Raw genomic sequence first — 27,057 nt, forward strand, 5'->3', positions numbered from 1 at the left:
GAATCCCAGGACATTCTGTTTTTCTCACCTGTGATTCTGTGCCATCTGCCATCACAGAGACTCTGCTTGGGTGTTACTGAGGTGGAGAAGTCCCTGATCCCATTGTTGACTTTCACTATGACCTGCAAAAGTCAGGATACGTTGTCGTTATATAGTTTCCTTTTTCCTCCTAGAGATAAAACTGGATTTCCTAAATTCACCACAGAGAGAAGCAATGCTTTCCCGTCTGCAAAGGATTAGCTTTGCAGTGTGAACGCAAGGGGTCACTCTTCGGTAGGCTATAGACACTAAGCTGTTCCTAGGCGAGAGGACAGAACAATAACAGAAGAGAAGCTGGGGGAGACGAACAACAAGATAATAAAATGAATTGCTTTAACTTTCATGGATCGAATGTGTTCTACAAAGCAGGGTAAGGTATTGGTGGAGGGCGCGGACTGTGGAGCCAGACTGCCTGGGTTCGTAGCCCAGTGCTGGCACCACCTCACTCTGCCTGTGTTCTCACTTGTGAAACCTACCTCACAGAGCCACTGGGCGGCTAGCAGAGTTCCTCCATATGATGCATTTAGAATAGTGCTTGACACAGAGTAAGCACGATACAAGGATTTTATTATTATGTGGTTTAATAGTGCCAGAACTCAAATAAAAATCAGTTCTATTAAGTTAGGGACAATAATGAAAATATGCTGCTTTCTCCTTCATATTTAGTCCAACACTTTCATGAATATTCTTTAGTCATACTTTTTCAGGATGAAAGTGGTGCTTAATTATAACAATTTTTTGATTTCCAGTAATTGAAAATAATACATATGTATATTTGCATATATGTACATATTTACACCTGGTATGCAAATGTATTATAGATAGAAAGATAGATGCTTTAGTGTTTGTTCATTTTGATAGCTGGATATGTTTGCTGCTCTCATTTGTTGTAAAAAAGTTTTCTTCCAATTCTTTTATTAAAACCTTTTAATTCCATTGTTATTGTTGATTATTTTTAGCTTTGCCACATTTTCATGGCTCTTTGCTCTAATCAAATCAATTCCCAATATATGAATCTGAATCTAAGTACGGCCTGCATTTAAATTTCATGTATAGCTTCCCCATTATTTTCCCCCCCCAGTTAGGAAAGACTGATGGAATAACTCTGTGAAATAAATATGCTTCAGACCTAGAATTCAAGGGCAGAGAAGACAGACTGTTAAAACAATTTTTAACCCACTACCTGCCCCTTCTTCATGTGAACATTGAGGTACTCTCCGTTGACACTGTGGCCATGAACAAGGGTTCCGGAACTGCTTCTGGGACGGACTTCAAATGCAATCTCAAACTTCAATCCAATATTGAAAGACTCATCTGTGGAAAGAAATATTAGCTCTTAAGAGCAGCAGCCTAAATTTTGTAACCTTGGTGTGATTTCATAATTATATATTTTTATATCCGTTTTTTGAAAGTTTGACACCGTTTTCAATAGAGAAGCAGCAAGTGGCATTTCCCATGTCAAACACCCTGGAAAGCTCTGCAGGGGTCTGGGGTAACTAGCACCCACTCCTGCGTAGGCCGTGGGGTGGGGACAGCACACGGAAAAGACGCCATGGCTCCCGGAACTCAGGGGAGGAGAAACCAATTAGAAGCAGCAGGACCACTTAGTATTTCACAAGCGAGGAGCAGAAAAGAGCAACTTGCGCAAGGGAAGTAGTCTGAACACAAGTTCAGAGGCTGGGACATTTGGAGAGCGCTGTGGAGGCCAGTGTGGCTGGATTGTCCCCTGCCAGGGTAAAGCGAGGCCAGGCGAGTGAGGAAGGCCACGGGGAAGGGCGCTCGTGCTCAAGTATGGAAGATAGACTTTATTTTGCAGCCACTGAGCAAGGGAGCTGACTTCATCAGATCTGTATTTTAAAATAAGTCTTAATAAAGATCACTGGTGCCAGTGCTGCAGAGCATTTCAGAGGAAAGAAAAAGTGAGAGCAGCAGAAGCAGTAAGGAGCTGCCATGGCCGTGACGCGAGAAAATGAATTCTTATTAAGAATAGCCGTGCTCACTCCAGGAGACGCGTTGCAAACCTGGGCATCTTAATAATATTCACTTGACATGTCTTCTTATAAATCACTTTTTAATTTTTCCTGCTATTAGTTAATGTTTATGGAGAACATAAATTGTGCAGGTTGCTATGCATTTCAAGCTGTCTGAGCCTTTGAGTTGTTATCATTGAAATCCAATGAAAGGCTGAGAAATACGAGTGTAAGTGCTTTATTGTGGATAAAGGAGGAGAAAGGAAAGTAAAATCACGAACTAGACAAAGAGAGGAAAGAGACCTCTGGTGTTCTCATTGGATGTGGGGGTGGTTGAGGAAGCTACGCTTGGTAGCATTGTCATGTCTTTATCTGGGGGATGTTGAGGGTACCAATCCCTGTGTCTTCCTCATACCTTGTTTGCTCTATAGAGTATTTGTTGGAATGGCTTGGATGGTGATTGTGTAGAGTCTGTTAGGACTTTATGTATTTATTTTTAGAACTATTATGTTCCATGACTCAGCATAGGGGCTGACATGCCAGAGGCATACAATAAAAACTTGGCTGAATGAATGAGAGTGAAAGTTAAGGAGAATAAAATTCCAGAAATAAAATTTCTGAAGGATGGGGTTGCGAAGGGAGGAAGTGGAACTTGCTGTGGTAGGGACAATGGGCCATGCTAAGAGGCAGCAGAGAAAGACGAGAGCAAGGTGGCTGAGAGCTAACACAGATGAGACCACAGGGCAGCAGAGGAAATCCTAAAAGGGCCAAGATGGGCTGTATCTACATCAGAGGTGTGGCAACTGTGGAGAAGCTCCAGTCAGGGAAAGCAAACAGGGACGGGTGCTCCTGTCTGGTTGGGCGTGGCAGGAGGGGACAAAGGGGATCCTGGTGGAAAGAAGCCATTTTCTAGGGCTGAGTGAGTTTGGCATTCTGAAGTTTTAACTCTGAGCCCAATTTTCCCGTCAGCCACCTCCGGGAAAGAAGTATTTTGTGATTCATGTTTTGTGCAGAAGTCACTGTTACCTAGAACCACGTATCCTCCTTCTGTTGAAAAGTATGTCCCTGTTTCCATCGGACCTTCAAAACAAGGGGTCACGCTAAACGTCTGAGAAGCAGAGGTGATGGAGGCCCCGTTGAGCTGAAGATTGCCGAGACAGCCACTGAAACTGTAGACCGAGTTGATCTGAGGAAAGAAGACATTGCTTCAAATCCGTTTTCTCCACACGTGCAGGTACGCATCAAAGGGAAACAAAATGAAGGGAATCGAGTCCTGAGAGAAACGAAGCAGTCGCCTGTCTTGTTTATCTCAGCTGCCTGAAGGGTCAGGCGCTTTCCAGGTAGTTGCTTCTCTAAGGCGTTCTTCGAAGCTGGGATTTTGTCGTTGATGATGTCCGCCTGCAGTCGTTAGCTATGAGAATTTGTACATACGCTAGGACAAATAAGTTGCAGCTATGGTTTTGAAATTAAATGTTGGAACTATCCTCGTTTGTTTTCCTTCAAGAGTGACAGCCGGCCCCACATCACCCGATGCTGACGAGGGCTAGCGAAGTGCTTAACTGTTAAATCTACCGCGGCTAAAGGAGCCGCAGAAAGCTTGCATTTGGGCTCCGTTACCGGATCCTGCGTTGAGCGGCATCGAACCGCAGGGCGGGAAACGTGGGCCCCTCCGGCCGACTGATCTCACACTGCTGTGGAAACCCTTCTGTTAAAGGCGTTCTCATGAAATGGGGGCTACTTGCCTAAAATCTAATTACAACATGAGCCCCCCCCTTTGTTTGCTTTATCCACATCTAGGCGCGGATCTTAGAAATGCATTCATTTTTTTGTGCTGAAGTCAAATCTGTATTTATGTTAAGATTTAGTCCTTTGATACATTCCCTTTATTGTTAACTATTTTTGTAAAGTTGCAGTATTATTAACTTTTAAAGTACAGAAATAACAGGTTTTTTACTATACCCCTGATTCTCCCCACCAGGGGTAAACCATACTTCCTTGCACATTTGCAAATTGTGTGTGTGTGTGTGTGTTAGTGTGTGTGTGTAGGAAACAAAAATGAATCATAGTCTACAGAATAGCCCCAAAGTGTTTCGTCACTCAATAATATATAATGGAATGACATTCTTTCTTCTTTTCTAATGTATTTTTTACATTAAAAGCATGTGCACTTGCTGAACAAATAAGCATCTCCTTGAGACATAACTTCTCATGACACTTTAAATCTCTGAAACTGTTTCATCTCACCTCTACCTTAGAATCAGAAGATCACTCCTGACTTTGTAATGCCAGAGGGCAGACAGACATCCCCTGGGACAATACTCGCTTTGCTAGCCTATATCCAGCAAAACTATAGTTCTCTTCTTGCCAGTTTGCTGATGGTAAAATGAGGCCCTGGATTAAATAATCTTCCCGCTCTAAAGGTCAGTGGCTTGACCTGGTCATGCCTGGCTTACCTGGACATTTTTCACAGCCCTTCCAGGAGCCACACCTCCCAAATAAATAGGACCCTTGATGTTCCAGGCAGCTCCGGTAGGGGGAAGACTCTCTTCTAGGACTCGAAGTCCATCAATGATCAGTCGGCCACTGCTCTTTTCCCGAATAAATATCACCTGATGGAGAGAAAGACAACAGCACCTGTCAAGTGCATCCCAAGTTTCGGGGGAGGAAGGCTCGGTTGCTTTTCCAAACTTTGCTATTGCAGTACTGTGGGAAATCTGCAGAAGTTCTTTAAAAAACTGGTCTTTTCTCTGAAGGTCAAGAGGTTGTTTTTTCCTTTAAAGCTTGATTTAAAGCTGCAGGCTTAATTTCTGAATACAGCTTACATGTACTTAGTAGAGTTCTCAATGAAGTTCTTTCCAGCTGGCCAGCCGACTTGGTTTCTCCTGCTCCTAAATTTATGGTGATTAATGCATCTTACATTTCTTACTCTTTCCATTATGTAACACGGATTTGCTTCAATATTTAGATATTCTCCCTGTGGTATCCTAGCTTCCTAACAGATTTTCTCTTCACTTTGTAGCTTCCACGGCTTAGCCTATAAAAGACACTCAGCAATTGCTGTTGAAATTTAGAAACTTACAGGCAGTAGGAAAACAAGTGAAAAATTGTTAGAAATTAAACTTCAGGTTATGTTTGCCACTTGTCCTTCAGTGAAAATAATGACACTAAAAAAAAAAATTACACGCAGCCTGTATCTCTTTTTAAATAACATGTTCAAGATTTTCATAACGAATATAAAAAATTTCTCAAAATTGAACTCTGAGTGTATGGCAACAGAATTTTGAAATGGGTGTTTCTAGAGAGACCAGTAGTGGGCTTTAACGTCAGTCCATCTGACAATGGTGACTATTTGCTGGTAATGATATTCTCTGCGTTCAACTCACATCATGCCACAATCCATCATTGTATTTCTCTTGGCTTCTAATCTTCAGTTTCTTGTGGCCAACATTAAACATGAAAACCAAGCGGCCGTGGGCTAAGAATAGAGTCATGAAGTCATTCTCTTCTTGATCTGAGACATAGAAAATCATTCCATGGGAGGAACGAGTTTTCAGACGAATGGAGAACTGAGACCTGGTAAATGAAAAGAAAAAGCTTACTACCCGTAAATGAGATTGAGGGCAATCTCTAGTTTTCCGCAGCAGCACAGTGTAAGAAGAATGAGTAGCCATTCTGTCGAATCCCAAGCAGCATTACTTCTAATTATACCTTAGCATTATTCATGAATATCGGGAAAGCATGACTAACTCAAAAATGTAAATCCTTCCCTACTTTTTTTTTTTTTTTATTCGACAGAGATAGAGACAGCCAGTGAGAGAGGGAACACAAGCAGGGGGAGTGGGAGAGGAAGAAGCAGGCTCCTAGCGGAGGAGCCTGATGTGGGGCTGGATCCCATAACGCCGGGATCACGCCCTGAGCCGAAGGCAGACGCTTAACCGCTGTGCCACCCAGGCGCCCCCCTTCCCTACCTCTTTATACAGCAGGGCTACATTCCACATTTAAGGAGGCATTGTTTCGCTTAAGGATCAAAACGGGCCTTGCTTTGAGGATGTGCTTGCATTTAGTTTGTTCATGTGGGCAAAATACTAGTCTGTAATTAATGGGCATATAGAAGTTTGCATAGAAACAATAGGATTCGTGTGCTATCTAAAATACAGGTTCAATTTGTCTTTCCCAGGAAAAATTAATCTGTAGATAACACAGGTCAAAAACAGCCACCAGAATGTGTAGGAATTAAACAAAACCCTCTAGACATTTAGCTCCAGGCCATAGAGATAAGATACATTTATTAGGCTAATTTCTAGTTTGATTGAAGTTCTTCCCAATGAATACAAAGCACTGAACCTGCCTATCAGGCAAATAGGAAATTAGAAGGCATTCGAGGTTATGTATTGAATGCACTGCCTTTGCGGATTTTTGGAAGAGATGTAAGAACTACGTAAGAATATTTGGGTGCTGACACTATAAAAAGAAATCTTCTAAAGTGCTAAGTAACCTGGAGATTTGCGGAATACTGGGAAGAGGTGCTGGGCTTTACAGATAGCTTGAGGGCTAGCCGAGATAACAAGTGGTTTTTGTGTCTTCAGTGTCTTTCCTTATTAACCTTCTAGCAGTTCAGAGGCACCCCCATTTTCAATCTGAAAGCAATTTATATGGGGGAAGGAAGGTAACATCAAGGTTAGATGATAAGTCATTTGAAATGTGCCCCATGTTCCTTTCTTTGATTGCCTTTCCTTTTTGATAAAAATGCAGCAAACTCCTAGGAGAATGCTGTATTATGTGTCTTACTTTTGGGAAGAAAGTCGCAGAGAATGTAATTTGTTGGAAAGTAAGAATCATGTACTACTTAGCATTTATTTGCATGATAAAATAATAAGATTAAGTGGCACAGAAAGGAAAGATCATAGGGAAAAGATGGCATGTGGCAAATAAGGAGGAAGTCCAGCTATGGCATAAAGTTTCTGGAAGGATAGTGTGTTACTTTACTTTTCACCAAAATCTCCTTTTAAGTGCTCAAACTCTTGGCGGCTGTTGGCAGTCCCTCCATATTGATAGGCGTGTTCTATTGCTCTAGGACTGTTGGAAAGGTGGCAGTAAGAATCCCTTGGAACATTCCTCTCTGGGAACTTCAGGCCGGCAGGGTCCCCTGCAGGGGCATCTTTGCTTTTCTCTCCCTGGAAGAAGAGGAAATAAATCATATTAAGGGATAAAACTGATATACTAGTCGCAAAAGTCCATTTGTGATTTCTTTATCATATAAAAATAAAATAATAATGAACGTGTATATTATTTGTGCCTTTTCCATTCATGAAATATTAGGCCCCTCTCTTCCCTTAAGCAGATGACAGCAGGAGCTGTAGCATTAAAAAAAAAAATGACAACATAGTATGTTAACGGATCCAAAATTCTAGTTTGTGATAGTAAAGCAGAGCTAACCTGAAGTCACAGAGATAACTGCTCTATCATTTAAATTAAATGCACATCTTAGCCAATGGTGCAAATGGAAATATTGACAATAAAATAGCCCTAGGGAGTCAATCAATAAAACCGTCACATCATAGACAATAATATTTCTTTAATACACCAATTATTATTTATACAGGCTGTTACTAACATACTTAGTAACAACTTCAAAATATTTAAGGATATTTTTGGTGAGAAGTGGTAAACTTTTATGTGACAGGATATAGAACAATTACCTTGTGCTTCTAAAATTGCACTGCTGATTTTAAAATTTAGAGCTGTGAGACTATAGGCTAATATTTAATGGTTATCTAGTCTTGATTTTTGAAGCAAAATTAAAGTAAATGCAAATAAATCTGATCATCCCGTCGTTTATTCATTTATCCAAGCAAATGTTTATTGAATACCTACTAGGTAGAAATGACGTGGCAGGAAATGAGTATTTCTGCATGCTCTCCATGGGCAGTGTGTGGTGGGGAAGAGAAAGTTGAGTGAGAAACGGTTTCTTTTTCTTAAGAAACTGAAAATTGATTTGGAAAAACAGGCAGTTAACTAGCAAATTGGAAGACAGGCTGTTGCCAGATAGAAATGACCTTTGGTGACTTGCTGGAGGAGGGGGTTTTGTTTTTCAGGAGGGTGGGGGTGAGAGATTGGTTGGGAGTTGGGGACGGTCCCCAACTCTGGTGGCTCCTCCTTCTTTCCATTGCTACGGAGAGGCTCTCACTGTTTCTCAGTCAGTGCATCCACTTTACTGTGGGAAGAGAGCAACTGTGCAGGGGTCAGCAAAGCTCGGGGCTACTGGACTACAAGGTCTCCGTGACCAGCCCTGCCTTCCTCTGCTTCTGTGGGAATCCATAGACTAGGACCTGTCTCTTGTCTACTGCAGAAAGTAATAAACTCTGGTATATTTATATGTGGCAACCACTCTAAATCCTCTGTGGATATATGCTCTGAATAATAATAATAAAAAGACAAGTTATAATTTAATTACTTCACTACCATATAACACAGAAACTCAGTTTACTATCCTAGAATAGCTGTATCTGTAGGATTCTGAACCCCACTAGACTTCGACTTACCCAGTGTAATTTTTTGCTCTGAGGGTCTGTTTGTTTTTCTTTTTTTTTTTTTTTTGTAAGATTTTATTTATTTGAGAGAGAGAGAGTGTGTGTGTGTGTGAGAGAGAGAGCACAAGCCAGGGTGGGAGGTAGAGGAGAGAGAGAAGCGGACTCCCTGCTGAGCAGGGAGCCCAATGCGGAACTCGATCCCAGGACCCTGGGATCATGACCTGAGCTTAAGGCAGACCCTTAACCAACTGAGCCCCCCAGGTGCCCTCTGAGGGTCTGTTTCAATGCAGTAAGATTCTTTTGTATCCCATAACAGCCAAACTAGTTGGGCTGCTTAAGCAAAAGAGGGCAACGCGTTGTAAGGATCCGGGAGTATTTTACACAATCCAAGGGAAGATAGTACAGTGTAGCGGGGTTCTACCAGGGGCAAGAATCAGGAACTGCAAAGCTAGGAAGAATCAGGGCACTCCTTTTCCAAATGTTTCTGGTATCTCAGGTTTGTTTTTCTCAGACCGCTTTCATTTTTCTTTCTCTGCAGGACAGCTTTCTGCCTTTTTCTCTTTCTACAAAGCAGCTTTCTTTCTCTATGCACGATTAACATAGAGCTTATAGGCTTACATGTTTTCTATTCAATGACCAGCAGAGACTACTGTGTCTGGGTTCTAAGTGGCTAAGGAATGGAATCTGGTAGCCCAGTTTAGTTCACATGATCTACCCTGGTCCAAACATCTATATCCAGGTAGATGAGGTCACATCCCTAAAATTCTGGGCTTGCCCTGTGTGTAGGGAATCAATTCTCAGAAAAGGGAGTGGTTGGCTGGCTACCCCAGAGTGATGTCTATTATAATATATAAAATCTCCATTATCACATGAAATACCACATGAGAAACTATGTCCCCAATTAAATTTAAAAACATTAAAATTATGGAAAACATTCAGGCTGGTAAGACAGGTATTCTTATGTACTCATGGTGTGGGGGGGTATAAATCAGCGTTCCTTTTTCAGAAAGTAGTTTGCCCTGACCTAGTAAGTCCACCTCTAAGAATATTTTCTAAAGATTTATTCAGCAATGCAATCAAAGACTAATGTATAATGATCTTCACCCATAAAGGAAAAAAACTGGAAAGCACTGAAAGCCTATTAATGGTTAAATAAATTAAAATATACACATAAAATGGAATATTAGGAAGTTACTGTGAGAATAAATTATTATAAGCCCAACTTGCTATGACTCGGCCTTGATAAAAATTTAAACCAGTGGCCCCATGTGTTTCTGGGTAGCTATTTAAGAAGCTATTGATACAAGGGTAAATATGAGAGAAGATTAGCAAACGTTTGACATTCTAATTACCAAGAAATGTAAGTGATATCTATAGTGATTCCATATCTGTTATTATGAAGTTGAGTCTCTAAGGCTTTTTACAGGAAAGGCTAGGAGGTTTCCTATAATACTGAAAAGTTTCTGTTAATAGTTCCAAGGGCTGTTGATTGCAACCTTGAGAGTATGAATATGTGTTAGGAAACTACTTTTGATAGACAGCTTCAAGTAGAAAACCGTATTCGTTTAAAGGGGTAAAGCGCGTGCCGCAGGTTGGCCCCCTTCATCAGCCCATGATATTAACCTGCTGCATGTGACCCACTGACCCGTGCTCAAGGCCCAGCTGAAAAATTTCAGGATAAACCTTTTAGCATCAGTATGAGAAGGTGACGGCAAGATCTCATCAGAATTTCATAGTCTCCTCTGAAAAATCCTTTATATTATCGTCTCATAAAAGCCTTCGTAGAAGTCATATGAAATTCTCTTTCTGCCTAAATCACTTAAAGTCTTCCATGTGAAATTCAGGAAGGGATCCTAAAAAATTGCTAATTTTAGATTATACATAAATAAAATTATTCTGTTAACACGGATAAATCATGTGTGAGCAAAGGAGGGGTTTCAAGGGGGTCCTAGAAAGTGGTCCCCATAAGCTGAATATGTAGGGAAGCACTCGAGACACAGCGGCCAGTGAAAGACAATCAGGAGCAAGAAGTGGTGGGGATGTTTCCTCTTGCTGATGGCTCAGAAGCCAGCCTTGGAGGAGATCAGTTCTTCCTCTAGAAGATGTTCAGCCGCATTAGCACTCAAGGAAATGCAAATTAAAACCACAATGCGATGCCGTGTCTGTGCATTAGATTGGCACAATCATAAAAATTTGATCATATCCAGTGTTAACAATTGTGGGGGACTATAGGTTCTTTCAAATGCTGTTCGTAGGACGGTAAATTTCGTATTGCTTCAATACTGACAATGCACATCCCCTTAAGCCAAGCAATTCTCCTTTTAGGAATTGATCCTCCGGAAACACTCACAGGGCTCTACAGAGATCTAACAGCTAATATTCATTGAATGTTTGCTCTATTCCGGGCATTGTGCTAGGGCATTTCGTGCATCAACTCATTTAATCTTTATAACAACCCTATGATGCAGATAGCTAAATATGTATTGAATGCCTATTATGTGCATTGGTCTAAGCTCTTAGGACACATCAGTGAGCAAATAAAAAAAGGGAGCTTGAATTCTAGCAGAGGGAACAGAGAGTAAATACTAAATATAATAAATACAGTCTATAATAAAATGTGAAAAGTGCTATGGAAAAAAGAACAACTAGGAAAGGCAAGGGAGATGGGTGGTGCTGGGGGAAGGCAGGAGGCAGCTGTGGAATTAATTAGGGGGTTAAGGCAGGCCTCACGGAACACTCGAAGGCTGGGCAATCCTGGAAGGAGGAGCCGTTCATACAGATGTTTGGGGGAACAGTGGTCCAGGCAGAAAGAAAGACCTTAGGGAAGCAGTGCACGTGGCTTGTGCTAGCGTGGGCAGAAGAGAGAGTGAGGGAAAGGGGCACGGAAAATATAGAGCCTCTTATGACATTATAGGGACTGGAGCTTTTATTCTGAGTGTAGTAAGGGGGGGCACTTTGAGCAGGGGAGTAACATGATATGACATATGTATAAGCATGTGGCTGTTGCGTAGAGGACAGAGTGTCAGAGAAGCCGGTGGAAGCAGGGGGGCCCACCTGGCTTGGACCAGGGTGGGAGGAGCGACATCCGAGTGCCTTGTTAAAATTGGACCAGGAAGATGGGGTGGAGAGGATTAGCCTGAAAGAGGGGGAAGGAATTGAAAGTTTCATCTGTAATGAAGGCCGCTAATGTACGTGCTGGAGGTAAACGAGAAAAACCAGTAGTCAGGGAATGCAGTTGAAGAACTCAAGATTTTGTCGATGGAGCAGCTCTAGTTGTGGCCCAGACCGACCGTGCCTATGAGTGGTTGAAGGGAAGGCCAAGGAAGGAGGGGAAACAGGATGAGACCAGAAACTTTAATAACGTCCATGCCTGTGACAGAAGCCCGAGATCATTACAGTCCTAAATAATGCATGTTGTATGTACAAATGGTTAAGTACGGAGCAGTTTTAACCATTGGAATGAAAAGCAGTGGGCAGTATGGAATAAAAGCCGATTCAAACTGTTTCTCTGGGAACAAACGTTAATACACCAAAGCCGATGGACACAATGTCGGATACCAGAAGAATCTCCCTCTTGATATGCACACACAGTTGCAAACTGGAGTGAATTTTGTAAAGCATCAGCGTCTAGAATTGTGTGCATGGAATGCGAGGGCAGTTGAGAATCTGGCACAGCATTATCTTTTACCTTTTTATTCTGACTTGTTTTAGGCTTTGAGGAATTTTTCCCTTTTTTGTAGAGGAGGAACAACGGCGAAGACTCAATAGGACACTCATAAAGAGAGGTGTGGACCTTTTCCAAATATCGCTGGAAATCTTCAACCTCCACATCTCTATCCAACCTACATAACAGAGGAGGAAAGACCCTTAAAATGTTGTTCAGAATTACATGATGAAAACTATGGAAGTGAAAGAATTTGGCAATTAAAATTGTGTGTGTGTGTGGGGGGGTCTGTATCTATCAACCATTAATGAGAACTGTTTATGCGACCATCTAACAATCTACGGATAATTTTGCCTGGCACCAGCACTTTCTGACAGACGGACATCTTTTCCCTTGCCACGCTCCAGGTGATTGGTACTGCCTCTGTGTTACTCCATGTGTATTAAGTTTCTCCCTTGCTTCCTCTTGTGCTCAGGGAGCACTTACTGTCTTTGTTAAGGACCGAGATTAATGGCTTTGTTTAAAGTGATGCATTAAGAAGACTTTCTTAAACCTCTAACAAGGATTTGCGTATGTTACTCTGTGCTACACCATTAATAATAAGTACAGATATAATTGCATATAATATTTATAGCTCACTGTATGCCAGGTGCTTTACGCACATTATCTCATTTAATCATCATAACAAGGAGGCAGGCATTATTATTATCTGCATTTTGGCAAAGCAGAAACGAAGGCTGACTTAGCCGAGGGCATACAGAAATTTAAAGGCAAAAAACCTACACACAAACCTAAGTATGTCAGTTGCTCGAGCACATGCAAGCTTTTAATTACTACCCTCTGTTGCTTCTCATAAATTTCATAGTTCTCAGTTTCAATAATGTAAACATTTTCATTATCGACTTGATTTCTTTTTATCAATCGTGCAAACTTATGAATAATAAAAAATATCCTACCTGGTAAAGTAGGCGTTACTTATACAGCCAGTGAAATTAGCATACTGGGGACTGATGGGTGAGCCACCGAAGTAAAACTTCTTTTCACCTGCTTGTGTCTGTTCCACTTTCCCTTTGGTAGGGTTCTTACTCCCAAGTCTGCTCTTATCTACTATCAGTTCATATCTGCAAAGGAAAAAGCTTACTTACACATCACACTGCTACCATTTCACCTGGAGTTCCATTCTAGGTTGCAGGTTTTCTCATGGAGTTGACATAGAACATTCTGGCTAGTGAAAAAATTATGATTTGCCAGCCTCTTCATGAGGCCCGGGATAAAATAGGTGAATATGTTTATATGCAGAAAAGACTCTCCAAGCCCCTAAAAACAAGAAGCTCAGATGATTAGTTACCAGCATTTTTTTTTCTTTTGGTGGAAAAAGCAGGATGTAACTCATGGTGATTATTTAATCACAACTGGGGAGCCTGTTTTCATTGTAAAGCACGTGCACTGGTTTTGAGTGTAATTGGAAATTGAGTCTAGAAAGGCCGATTAACGTGGTTTTTTGTGATGGGAGAGCTCCACTGAATGCAGCTGCCTACAACAGACATTTATTTCTTATTCCAGGAAGATTTCTTCTTATGAAGAAGAAATTCAGTATTACAGGTTTAAAAAATAAAGCTAGAGCTTTTAAAATCTGGCCATAAATGTAGAGTTCTCAATTGCTGGATTAAAAATCTAAATGAAACCAATGTTTGCAGATCTCCTTCTATGTGCAAAACACTGCACTCATTCAGTAAGTACTGTGTGTAGGCACTTCCCTCAAGCAGGTTTGCAGCCTGCGGTTTTACTGGAAAAAACCCTTTATATTCCTGTTAAGTAATTCCATAGTGGTTTATTTGGCATCTCTTGAAAATTAATAGCAACTTCTTTTTAAAAGAATGTAGGTTGTTCCTTCTACCACTTTTTTTAAGCACTGGAAAAGCCATAGAATAGTCTATTATTCATCGTGATCCTTTAGCAGAAGCATGCCCTACAAGTAAAGGCACGTGGTGGGAAGACTATAAAGCGAGGAGCTGTACCTTGCGGGTGACACAGAGGTAATGACGAAGTGGGACAGCCCGTCATTGTACTGCTTATCGGCTGACTGCACCTTGATTCCCTTGACATCCATGACGACGGTGCCGTTATCCAACGAAATGGAGAACACATCCGACTGAAATTCAAGCACAGGGTTTTAGGGAGGGAGGCCACGGATCCAAAAGATGGACATGTTTTCAATGTTTACTTAATGGTATTGCTTAAAGGAACACCCAATGTGCGGGAAGTGTGCTTGCGAAATAATTTCTATGAAAACGACGACAAGGACAGAATTTCACTTATGTTGGCGTCGTCTACAAAATGAGGAACGCCTCAGTGGAGAAAGGAGCCTCCTCTCTCCTGAACTGGAGATTTCTGGTGATTTGGTCATGCTGAGAGTTGTCCCAGCTTAGCACCTTCCCTAACTCGGGCATTGCTATTCTGTCTGCAGCCTCCCTTCTGGGAAGACTTGAATCTTCTTGGGGATGTAGGTAGATGGCCAGACAAGGGTTAATTTGCCAGTTTGAATTTTTAAGTGATTTTAAGTGTTTTACTTTTCCTCTATAGAGGAGGAAGAGAAACAGAAAAAGAGCAGAAGTTAACAGTTCTTTTTCTGAATCTGTTTAATAATTGTTTAAAATATTGGCAAATTGATAATCTTGCTTCTCTTCCCTTATCGGGGCACTGACCTTTAGCTTGAGGGCACAGCCCTCAACATAACTACTTTTGGAGGATAAAAAGTGTTATTTAACTAACCATGGTAATCTGAGGCAGGTTTGGTGGGGGAGGTCCTACAAAGTGCTTTGGGTAAATTCTCACAGTTGCTACTGATTGAAATTAAATTCAATATAAATGTGACAGATACAAGATAATAAGTATGAAAAGTAAAAGCTGCTTTTACGTATTATATTATGACCTGCTCTATCAGTGTATATATTGGTGATGACCTTTTCAGAGATAAATCAGTTGGGTCTTGGGGTCACCAAACCTCTGGATATCTTATTTTTGAAATAATATGTCTTTAGAAGGTGAGATCAAGCGTTCTATACCCAGTCCAGAAGCAGAGAAGTACATTCCTTTCATTATTTTACAAAAAAATCACATATGTCTTTGTACATATGCACGGAGGTTCTGAACATTTTTTGTGCTATGGACTCCTTTGGCAGTTTGATGATACACGTGGGCCCCTTCAAAAGTAACATTTAAAAATGCATCAAACAAAATATCTAGGATTACAAAGGAAAGCAATTATATTGAGATACAGTTTCAAAATATTAAAACAAGAAATCCGTGATATGGTAATATATGTACTTCTTTATTAAAGCGTTAAATTATAAAATCTCTCAGCAGATCTAATAATTCCTGTAATTTAAAAGTAGCAATGAGCAAAAATGATATTTTGAGATACCTGTGACAACTATTATGTGAAATGAAAAATACCCGTGATTTCTATTAACGATAAAGTAACAGGTTTAGCAAATATTACTGTGGTTTGTTGCCGACATTTGTAATTGAAGAAAATGCTAAATTTTAGTTTGAGAAAAACAGAATTTTAAGAAAATCTTAATTTTTTCTGACCTAGGTCCACAGACACACTGAATTTTCTCCATGAACGCCTGAGGGGTGGGTCTAAGAATCCGAGGTTCAGAGGTCCTGATATGCAATATACATAGTTATAAATGTCTGAAATGAGGCATTCTATGAGTGCCCATGTGAGTTAAAATTCATCTGAATCGAAAATCATTTTTAACATGCTTAAACAGTATTTTTAATAGACAAAATAATTATCACAAAAAAGTTCCCATAGGGAAAAAGAAATACTTACTCCTGAAGCATAATAGAATAGTAACCCATTTGGCTGTAACGTTCGGAAATTAAAACCTCCTTCAAAGCCGTCGAAGAAAGAGATTTTCTGAACTGAAGCAATGAAACTCTGCCCATTGAAATACGCTCTGCGAGATATCTGCGTGGTAAAAAAAAAAAAAAAAAAAGTGAATCTGGTGTTTGTAGTAATTATCAAATGCTTAAAATGTCAATTTCTCACACACCAAAGCCCTCGCCTACTGGTTTCTATATTAACAGCTTGTTTTAACTTCCGGCTTAGGCTGGCATTCAGGCATGTTAACCCTCCTTCTGCGCGCCTCCAGCCAATGAGGTTTTAGCGTCTCTACTTCCTCCACCCTGAGGGAGTAAAGACACCCGCACAGCCTCTCTGGGCTTGGAGGCACCGCCCATAGAAAACCGAAGCAAATGGGCAAGTCATACAGTTTCTCCTTTTGCTGGTGTTTCTCCTTTAAGCTGGTGGCAGAAAGGAGTCCAAGGTGTACTTAGGCTCACGGAGAAGCTGGAAAAAGCTTTCCCAGCTTTTGAGAATGATAAGTTTTATGTCTGTTTATTTGTGTGTGTGTGTGTGTGTGTCTATTTATTAAAAAGCTTTTGATTGACAGGTACTTACGAGAGAGTCTTCTGGGCATCCATAACCAACTCCCAGGGTTTCTGTCTGCTCTAATAAGTTGAAATCTTTCTTTTGGAACTGGAAACCCTTCATGCATCCTCTGAAGCTGATATCTAGGGGAAGGTGTGCCCTGAGGGTCCTGGAAAAGAAAATTAGTCTTCACGGATATCATGATGATGATGATGATGATGATGTTACCCTGCCTATGTGAGATGTGAAATTTGATTTGATTTATAGTCATTTTTAGTGGCTTTATAATTATTTATATTCTCATGCTTTCTTTCATAAGCACACAGTAATGTCTCATCTTTGCCGATAGAACAGTTTTATTCTGCATCAAGCCAATTTGTTTACTTCTTCATAGTTTTCAAGATCCTTTAACTTACATTAGCTCATTTTATGTTTATAAAAATTCTGTGATATAAAAGGAAAGGCTGTTATTTTCCCTTTCACAGATGATTAGTAGGTTGAATCATACGGAAGTGATGTATTTTAGGTCAAAAATGGTGAACTCTTGGCAACTTCACATGGTTTAACCTATATAATGAAACTAAGAAACATCAAAATCTTTTTGTTTGTTTGTTTTTGTTTTTTTTAATGTCATAAGTGGTAAGTTAGGATTTGAACCCAGGTCTTCAGTCTTCCACTAATCCATTCCCAAGTAGATTGGATTAAAGTCATGAACTCATCTTCTTGGCTTTTTTGCAACACACTATAGTCAACTAAGGCTAGAGAAATGTCCCAGTGAACGCTGAGCTTTTGGATTAACAGGAAAGTAAGAAATCTTTTATCTTTGAGGTCAGGGATGACATTTTGATTAATGCTGTAATCCTAGTACCTACCATTATGCCTAGTATATAGGAGGTGCCCAGGAGCATATTATCAAATACTGAATAACTATGAAGTTAGTTTTGATCAAATTACAATGACTTCAATGTATTTTAAATGAACACTGGCCAAACTAAGGAGTAACAGTCCTGCTATATTATATTCCATCAAGATCACACCTAGAGGACCATGCTAACTAACAGACTGGGGTTATATAATGACAACCATAATGGTTTAAAATCCCTTGTGGCATTGTTGAAGGAGCTCAGAGGGTATCTAATTTGGAAAAGAAGTTTGAGGTTGGGGCCTCATCCCAGACCAATTAGAATTTCTGGAGAGTGGTTATGGGCAATGGTGTTTATAAAAGTTCTCCAGGTTATTCTTTTTTTTTTTTTTAAGATTTTATTTATTTATTTGACAGAGACAGCCAGTGAGAGAGGGAACACAAGCAGGGGGAGTGGGAGAGGAAGAAGCAGGCTCCTAGTGGAGGAGCCCGATGTGGGGCTGGATCCCAGAACGCTGGGATCACACCCTGAGCCCAAGGCAGATGCTTAACAACTGCGCCACCCAGGCGCCCCTCCAGGTTATTCTAATGAGAACCAGGATTGAGAAGACCAGGCTGAAATATCCTAAAGTTGCCTCTCAGTTTCAAGAGTGCCTGATGCTATGACTTGATTGTAATAAGAGATAGTTAAAACTTTAAATACATGAGAATAAAATTGTAATGGTACATAATTCGCAACCCCTCGGATAAGCTTAAAAATTTTGTACCCTCAGATGCTATTTGAGAGTTCAAAGTAGCTTAAATTAAGACTGAAATAAAAGTATAGGGACACAGTGCTTCATTTTCACACAATACACATGCTCCATCTTTCTTCTTGCAGATAAGAAATATCGCATTAGACTATGTTCTAAGATAAATGCAATAATTAAAGAAACCTGTAGATCTCATCTAGAAGACCCTAATTTAAGGAGGTCATGAGGGTGCATGAGTGTGTGTGCTTGTGCCTGTGCGCATGCCTAGAAGCAAGTGGGAGTGGCTTCAAACTTTTACTAGACCTCTCCTGGATGTTGACTACTCAGCCCAGTCCAGCATTAGGAACAACAGCTACTTAACAAAAAGAGCTTACCTGGATTGTAAAATTTCTGGGGGAGCCCCTCCAATGTATATGTCTGTAAAAGGTATCTTCATCTTTTCATTGTCCATGCTCTTGACATGTCGTCTGTCAACCACCAAAATCATTTTCTTATCGTTGTGGTAAATGATTGAGATCTAGGAGACATAATAGTTAAGTCTTGATCATTGTTTAATAATCACCTTTTTGAAGACAACAGTATACTTTAATTATTCTGGTTATAACAGCTGGGTCCCCATGTTCTTATGCTTGTTTGTTCACGAAATGGGGACTAGATTTTCCTTTCTTACAGACATGAACACTCGTACTTAAATAACCAGAAGCTCACATTTTCTGGAGAAGGATTTCCACACGGAGTAGGAGCTAGACCAAAAAATATTTTTGTCATGACACCAGTTGTTTTCTTTTGCCCCTTTGAAGGGATTTAGGAAAAAATTATAAACAGGGACCTTTTGGACCCAGACTGCATGTTACCAGGTGTCACTGTTCCAGTGACACAGTGAAAAGCTTTAATGATTCTGCCAAAATACTAGTCAGTGATACAGTTAAAATATTCTATTGTAGACCATCCTCGTGGAGGCCATGGACTTCGAAGTGAAAAGAGAAATATAGCCTCCTACTCTCTGCATTTTGGTTCAGCTTAAAAGATATGCCTTTTATGCATTCTACTCAATTGTGGATTCGAGGTAGGTGTTAATGAAAATAGATAAAGTATATTATCAGTATGCTGTCCAACTGTTTCAAAGTTGAAGAACATTCCTTGTGGGCTCTCTTTATAAGGAAATCTGTGTTAGTGTTTTCTAAGTTCTGGATAAATGATTTACAAGGAAATTCTCTATTTGCTTACTATCTACCATTTTTACATTTAGTAGTGTTCAAAGGATACATTTAAAAATGGCTGTGTGTCCACACTCTGGTATTTTCAACAGATGTATAAAAGAATTCTATGGAGTGCCATTGTAATCAACCACCAAGCAGGAGTCTTTTGTTCAATGAAGCAATTAAAATGAATCTTCCAGTGATTCTTTTATTAGGAAAGATCAATATGACAAAAACATTCATTCTTTTAAAGCAAATGTTACCCCGGAGTTGAGCAGATGGGGTCCTTCGGTTGGTTTTTAGAAGTGAAGGTGTTCCGCTTAATTTCTTTCCTACTTCTGTGATTTGAACATCTGATTAAATCAGTAGGTCTAAGTACAAGAAAAACAAAACAAACCACACAAATTGCAATGACTTATACCTCATGGTATTTTGCATCATTAATTTGAGCTCTCTTTGATGTGTCCTCCAGATGCACAGGGCCGTTGCTAAATCCAAAGTCATAGAACACATGCAGGTAACCATTGCGCATTTCCAAGCTGAAAAACATACTCTGTGGAGAGAAAGAACTTATAAGATGCAAACATCCGCTATCACGAAAGTGCAGATTTAGCTGAATTTGAGAAATAACACTGTATTCCTTATTATTCAAACTGAAGACTAAGGAAGTCTTAAATTCTTATCATAAAATTAAAATTGCAACTCCATCATATCAGCAGTTATATCTCACGTTAATATACCTAAGTGTTAATATTTATATGCAATTTAAAACAACTATCTTCTGTTTCTTATTTACTTGATGAATTAGTGAAATTTTAAGTTTACCTTATTGACCTTTTAAAAATCTCGAGAATGTCTGAAAATTATAACAGGCTAGCAGATGTGAGTGTATTTCATTTTAAGAGGAAAATTGGCAATACTGAAAAATAATTCCAAGGTTTGCTGAGAAGAACCTTAAAAAATTATCAGCAAATATGGATATAAGAAAAAGGACATTTCTGTTTTATTTGGAAATACTGGATTTATGTAAATAAACATGAAATGATTATGCACTTGGGCCATATGATGGTCGAGAATCAAAGTAATTCTGTAGCACCCGAGTAATTTACTGGTCAGGATTGCTTGTATTGAAAGATAGTTTGCAGATAGAAGAATTAAATGGATTTGAAAAATAAGGTATTGTGGTAAAGTTCCTATTTATCAGAAAACAATCTCTTGAGTGAAGTCTGTATACTCCTGAGATATGGAAAGTAATCCATTAGGGGAAAGAAAGAAAATATTTCAATTTCCATTTATATTAATTTTAAAACTCTATGAGAGAGAAAAAAATAACTCTTAGTATTTAATACATGGACTGAGTTGGGTCTTCATTTTGTCCTTTGGACAGATTTTCATGGGCTTCACACGGTATGTGAGGCTTTGAGAGCACGGTTTCACACTTGAAGGCTGGCAGTGGCCCCTCACCCATGTCTTTGCTTTGAGGCATACTGCAGTTCATTGTGGTTTATGTGTGTCTGGTTACTTACACGTGAGAAGACTTAAATAATAGAATATTTATAATGATTTTCTTTTGAGATGCAGTGATGTGAAAATATTTTTGAGACACTGATGTTTGCAGATTACTTCTTGAAAATGACTAAAAATGCTGTCAAGTTTAAAGAGGGTTACACATTTTTTTATAAAATGAGTAATAATAAATTTGTTGATCTTCATTTGTGATGACAAATATCTTTCAGTACTATGAAAAAAATATTTGGTATGTCATTTCATGGGAGGGGTATTATTATAACAATGCATGAAAAAGTAACTTTTTAAAATTTTTGTTATTTATTTTTAATTTTAATTCCAGTATAGTTAATAAACAGTATTATATTAGTTTCAGGTATACAATATAGTGATTCAACACTTCCATACATCAGCCTGTGTTCATCACAACAAGTGCATGCCTTAATCCCCTTCACCCATCCCCCCACCCACCTCCCCTTTGGTAACCATCAGTTTGTTCTCTATAGTTAAAAATCTGTTTCTTGGTTTGTCTCTCTCACTCTCTTTCCCCCCTTTGCTTGTTTGTTTTGTTCCTTAAATTCCACATGTGAGTGAAATCATATAGTATTTGACTTTCTCTGACTGACACATCACTTAACATTATATTTGCTGACTCCATTCATGTCATTGCAAATGGAAAGATTTCATTCTTTTTTAAGGTTGAATAATATTCCATTGTATATATAAACCACATCTTCTTTATCCATGAACCTATCAATGGACACCTGGGCTGCTTCCATAATTTGGCTATTGTAGATAATGCTGCTATAAACATAGGGGTGTGTGTATCCCTTTGAATTAGTGTTTTTGTATTTTTCGGGTTAATACCCAGTAGTGATTACTGGATCATAGAGTAGTTCTATTTTTAATTTTTTGAGGAACCTCCATACTGTTTTCCACAGTGGCTGAGCCAGTTTGCATTCCCACCAACAGTGCAAGAGGGTCCCTCTTCCCCACTTCTTTGCCAACACCTGTTTCTTGTGTTTTTGACTTTAACCATTCTGACAGGTGTGAGGTGATACCTCATTGTAGTTTTTCTTTCCTCTCATTGTAGTTTTGATTTGCGTTTCCCTGATGATGAGTGATATTGAGCATCTTTTCATGTGTCTGTTGGCCATCTGGATGTCTTCTTTGGAGAAATGTCTGTTCATGTCTCTTGCCCATTTTTAAATTGGATTATTCGTTTTTGGGGGGCGTTGAGTTGTATCAGTTCTTTATATATATTGGATACTAACCCTTTATCAGATATGTCATTTGCAGATATCTTCTCCCATTCCGTAGTCAGCCTTTTAGTTTTGTTGCTTGTATCCTTCACTGTGCAGAAGCTTTTTATTTTGATGTAGTCCCAGTAGTTTATTTTTGCTTTCTTCCTTTGCCTCAGGGGACACATCTAGAAAAATGTTGCTATGGCCAATGTCAGAGACATTACTGCCTATGCTCTCTTCTAGCATTTTTATGGTTTCAGGTCATACATTTAGGTTTTTAACCCATTTTGAGTTTATTTTTGTGTCTGGTGTAAGAATGTGGTCCAGTTTCATTCTTTTGCATGTAGCTGTCCAGATTTCCCACTACCATTTGTTGAAGAGACTGTCTTTTTCCCATTGTATATTCATTTCTCTTTGTTGAATATTAATTGACCATATAGTTGTGAGTTTATTTCTGGGTTTTCTATTATGTTCCATTGATCCATGTGTCTATTTTTGTGCCAGCACCTTACTGCTTTGACTACTACAGCTTTGTAATATAACTTGCACTGGAATTATGAGACCTCTAGTTTTGTTTTTCTTTTTCAAGATTGCTTTGGCAATCCATACAAATTTTAGGATTTTTTTTCTAGTTTTGTGAAAAACGCTGTTGGCATTTTGATAGGGATTGCGTTAAATCCATAGATTGCTTTGAGTAGTATGGACATTTTAACAATATTTGTTCTTCTAATCCATGAGCATGGAATGTCTTCCTATTTCTTTGTGTTGTCTTCAATTTCTTTCATCACTGTTTTATATTTTTCAGAGTACAGAATTTTTGTCTCTTTGGTTAAGTTTATTTCTAGATGTTTTATTATTTTTGGTACAGTTGTAAATGAGATTTTTTCTTAATTTCTCTTTCTGCTGCTTCATTATTAGTGTATAGGAATGCAACAGATTTCTGAAGAGAAAGTAGTTTTTTTGAAGAAAGTTGTACTCTGGAGAGATGGTTTTTAAAAAACACATTCGTAAAATTTTCTATTGTTAGATGAATTTGTTGATGAAAACAATGTGTACTACCTATAAAAACTCTCATAGCTGCAGTATTAAAAAATTTTAGAAAAAAATTTCTAACCTGTTTAAAAATCTTTCAGATAAAAATTTCAACGGTCTTGAGTCCTTTTATTAAAGTTTACAAAATGATGCAATATCTGATTAGCTAGCAAGGACTGACATCAGAAAAGATGGGAATGCACCAGTGCACCAGCCAAATTCAGAGACAACTTTTGTGGGAGATTGTGAAGGAGACTGAAAAATGGCATCATGATTCAGTAAGCATAGCCAATGATACACAACTTATATTTTTATTTTTGAGCTACTTTGTTCAGTTTTGACAGCCAATAAAACTTAGTATTGAAGTCAATTGGACTTAGGATAAGACTTTTGAGTCACTGTATCTCAAAGACTTAATGAGACTTCCAAAAATACATAAGCATATTCAATTACATTGTTCTTACTAACACTGCTATTAATATTTTTACCATTAACAGAAAACCATTTTATTTTATCTTTACTTTAAAGTTGTATTTATTTTTATTCAATATTTTATCTTTATACAAATTGTCTTTTATTCCTAGTTTTAAATATTATCTCTATAATAAAATATGGATTATTATTATTAATAATCATTAATGAAGTACATCATTACTTTACACACTTTTATGTATACCAATAAAGAAATGCATGTATTTATAGTAAGCATGCTATTTTTTTTTTTTTTACTGATAAAGGCATATGATGTAAAAAAGTCAGTGCTAAATTTCTGCACACATACTACTCACCTAAATCTTGGTGCTGATTTTGTGCAAAATTCCCCAGTTTGTTAAAGGGGGTTATATTTAATATACATCCAAAAATGCATTTCAGGGCTGCAGTAATTACTTACTGCTGACATCACTTCTCTAAAGAAAAAGAAATCCAATTTTGCTTTCTAAACTAAATTTCAGTTTGATGGCATGACACACTCAACCTGGGAAGGCTCCGAGGAATATGCAGAGCAGAAAGTAAAGGAGATAAAGGAGAAAATAAAGGACTTTTATTTTTACTCACTCCATTGACCATCAGGAGCACGAGGCCATTGTCAGCTGGTGTTCGAACTTCTATGTCAAAGCGAGTCACCTGACCGAATTTCCCTCTCCTTGTGATATCCCTTACTATGGCATAACTAGAGCCATCGAAGAAATAGCTGGCAGCCCGACTCTGAGTGAAGGCCAGTTTATCTCTGAAATAAAAACGCAAGGATCATATGAACATGACAGTTTGCATTATGCTTTTCATGTGAGGCCCTTTTAACCTATTGTCATGACATCTTCCACGGAACTTACAGCATTTAAACGTGTGGAATTTAAGAAACAAAACAGATGAACATAGGGGGTAAAAAAGAGAGGCAAAGCAGAAAACAGACTCTTATCTATAGAGAACAAACTGAGGGCTGCTGGAGGGGAGGCTCGGAGGGTAGGGCTGGATGGGTGAAAGGCATTGAGGAGGGCACTTGCTGTGATGAGTACTGAGTGTTGTATGTAAGTGATGAATCACTAAATTTTACACCTGCAACTAATATTACACTGTATGTTAACTAACTGGAATTTAAATAAAAACTTGAAAAAAAAAATAAATGAAGTCCCGACATCTGCTTGGGAGACATGGGGAAGTATTTATAGGTAAGTTAAATGAATGGTTTTATTTTCAAATTTTTAAAAAATTTTTTGTTTCAGGTTTAGAATTTAGTGATTCATCACTTACATACAACACTCAGTGCTCGTCACAACAAGTGCCCATCACTCGTCTAGCCCACCCGCCTGCTCACTCCCCTCCAGCAACCTTCAGTTTATTCTCTACAGGCAAGAGTCTGTTTTCTGGTTTGCCTCGCTTCCCCCCACCCCACATGTTCATCTGTTTTGTTTCTTAAATTCCACATATGACTGAAATCATATGGTATTTGTCTTCCTCTGATTACCTTATTTTGCTTAGCATAATAAACTCTAGCTCCATTCACGTCATTGTAAATGGCAAGATTTCATTGTATTCCATTGTATATATATACCACATCTTCTTTATCCAAATGAGTTATTTTGAATGGATTTCTTTTCTACCCTTTGTGCTAAGACCACAGAAGTTTCCAGTGATACCCAAGTCTCTGGAATCCTAAATTAAAGCCGCAAACAAGTTGTTTGAACACTTTTCATAATTGTATATGCTCGTCTGTGGTAGAGAAGAACTGAAATGATTTTTGCAGGCATGACTGTTATGCAGTTTCAAGACTGGGTTCCCCAAAAAAGAAATTGAAAACCTAAATATTGATCCATGTTTCTCTCATCTGCTGCTCTCACGTGGCTATCAAAGCCTTTAGTACTTTTAACACTTTCTTACCTGGCACAGGGTACTGACTTGGAGGGATCCATGTTATAGATGTGCTTAAAATTATACAAGCTGATCACATCATTATTCAAAGTGGCCAATTCCAGGCAGCCAACAAAGCCAGGCAGGTTTAAGCTTGCAGGGAGCTGTGCAACAGACAAAGTCAATTACCCCATGATCACATTTCACCCAGATGATACAGAACAGACAATGAAATAGATAACAGGTCAAGGGGAACTACCCATACAGATAAATATCTTCCCAGGCTTGTGTCTTGTCTGGGCCAGGTAATTTAGGTAAACAATGATTTTCAGTTGTGCATATCTAGCGGAGAGGATGGGATTTGTTGAGTATATACTATGTATCAGTCACACACCGAACAGGGATTCAGAACCAAAATCAATTCTTTCAGCAGCTCTTTGAGGTAGGTATTCCTGTTTTCATATCAGCAGAAGGAAAGTAATTCTCAGAGAGGTTCAATAATATGCCTGTAACTAGTAAGTAATAGCCTTGGGATTGAAATCTTACATCAACTCCCTGTCTCCCTATCTGGGCCTTTCCTTTATTTGCCCTTCACCAGGTCTCATACTCCCCTCTGGATCCACCCTTCCCTCATCCCAAGTATTTTATTTCATGTCTATATTAGTTGAAATAACTGAGTTTTTGAAACTCTCATTGTGAACCTAGCAAACCCACAAGGTCCTGAGGGGGTGGGGAGAATATCAATTACATATGCATGTATAGGAATGAAATGAACTGATATTCAAGCGTTAGCTATAGCTTGAAAGCACTTGACACTATGAAAATATGAGTAGCAGAGACCAGATTTATATGCCAGATTTATATGCCAGATTTATAGATCAGAATTTTGTCACCCATTGAGCTAACTTCTTTCTTGAAATATCAAGATTTCTATCCCACCCCCAAATCATTGTAGGTTTTATGGATTTTTAAAAACAATCAGTGTAGATTTTCAGCAAGTCCAAATCTGGCTGGATAGCTTACCTTGAAGTTTGAAGGCACACCACCAACATAAAACACAGTGTCCTCAGGGTCCAGATCCAACAAGGAGTCATCTCCCGCAAATTCTCCCTTTTTAATAAACTTTTCCTCTGCAGTGCTACTTAGACTCGGGACTGTCAAAAACACCTTTCCATGTTTTCCTACCCTGTTAAGAATTGTCAGTCTTTATTAGCCAGATAATTTGTAGAAAATATATTTTTTAAATGTCAAAATGTGAATGTTCCCTCATCACAGAATTGGTAATTTGATTTTATTACATGTGTAAGCTTTTACAGAATGTCAACAATCAATGGAAAGAGGAAAAAAAAAAAGATATTCCATCTTGGAATTAATGCATGGATTGGCCAGATAAAAAGACCTAATAATCAGATTGCTCTTTAGAAATTATGAGTATTTTTTTTCTAATCTTTTGTTTTCCACTAGGTATTTAG

At 38.8% G+C, this 27,057-nt stretch overlaps 1 protein-coding gene across 3 annotated transcripts in view; it reads right to left on the reverse strand.

Annotated features, from left to right (window-relative positions):
- LAMA4 (laminin subunit alpha 4) overlaps positions 1 to 27,057 on the reverse strand; it is a 141,471-nt gene that overhangs the window by 4,859 nt on the left and 109,555 nt on the right. For all 3 annotated transcript variants that reach the window (XM_045798503.2, XM_087865405.1, XM_087865404.1), the window contains 16 exons: positions 26,609 to 26,771; positions 25,616 to 25,749; positions 24,296 to 24,467; positions 19,879 to 20,010; positions 18,633 to 18,775; positions 16,675 to 16,813; positions 16,045 to 16,182; positions 14,222 to 14,355; positions 13,160 to 13,324; positions 12,228 to 12,381; positions 6,996 to 7,183; positions 5,393 to 5,582; positions 4,463 to 4,618; positions 3,036 to 3,195; positions 1,223 to 1,353; positions 29 to 122 (listed from right to left, as the gene is read on the reverse strand). In XM_045798503.2, coding sequence (XP_045654459.1) covers positions 29 to 122; positions 1,223 to 1,353; positions 3,036 to 3,195; positions 4,463 to 4,618; positions 5,393 to 5,582; positions 6,996 to 7,183; positions 12,228 to 12,381; positions 13,160 to 13,324; positions 14,222 to 14,355; positions 16,045 to 16,182; positions 16,675 to 16,813; positions 18,633 to 18,775; positions 19,879 to 20,010; positions 24,296 to 24,467; positions 25,616 to 25,749; positions 26,609 to 26,771 — 2,393 coding nt within the window. The remainder of the gene's footprint in view (positions 1 to 28; positions 123 to 1,222; positions 1,354 to 3,035; positions 3,196 to 4,462; positions 4,619 to 5,392; positions 5,583 to 6,995; positions 7,184 to 12,227; positions 12,382 to 13,159; positions 13,325 to 14,221; positions 14,356 to 16,044; positions 16,183 to 16,674; positions 16,814 to 18,632; positions 18,776 to 19,878; positions 20,011 to 24,295; positions 24,468 to 25,615; positions 25,750 to 26,608; positions 26,772 to 27,057) is intronic.

The sequence above is a fragment of the Ursus americanus genome, chromosome 11, assembly GCF_024610735.1.
Source record: "Ursus americanus isolate L20-20 chromosome 11, mUrsAme1.1.p, whole genome shotgun sequence".
Lineage (NCBI taxonomy): Eukaryota > Metazoa > Chordata > Mammalia > Carnivora > Ursidae > Ursus > Ursus americanus.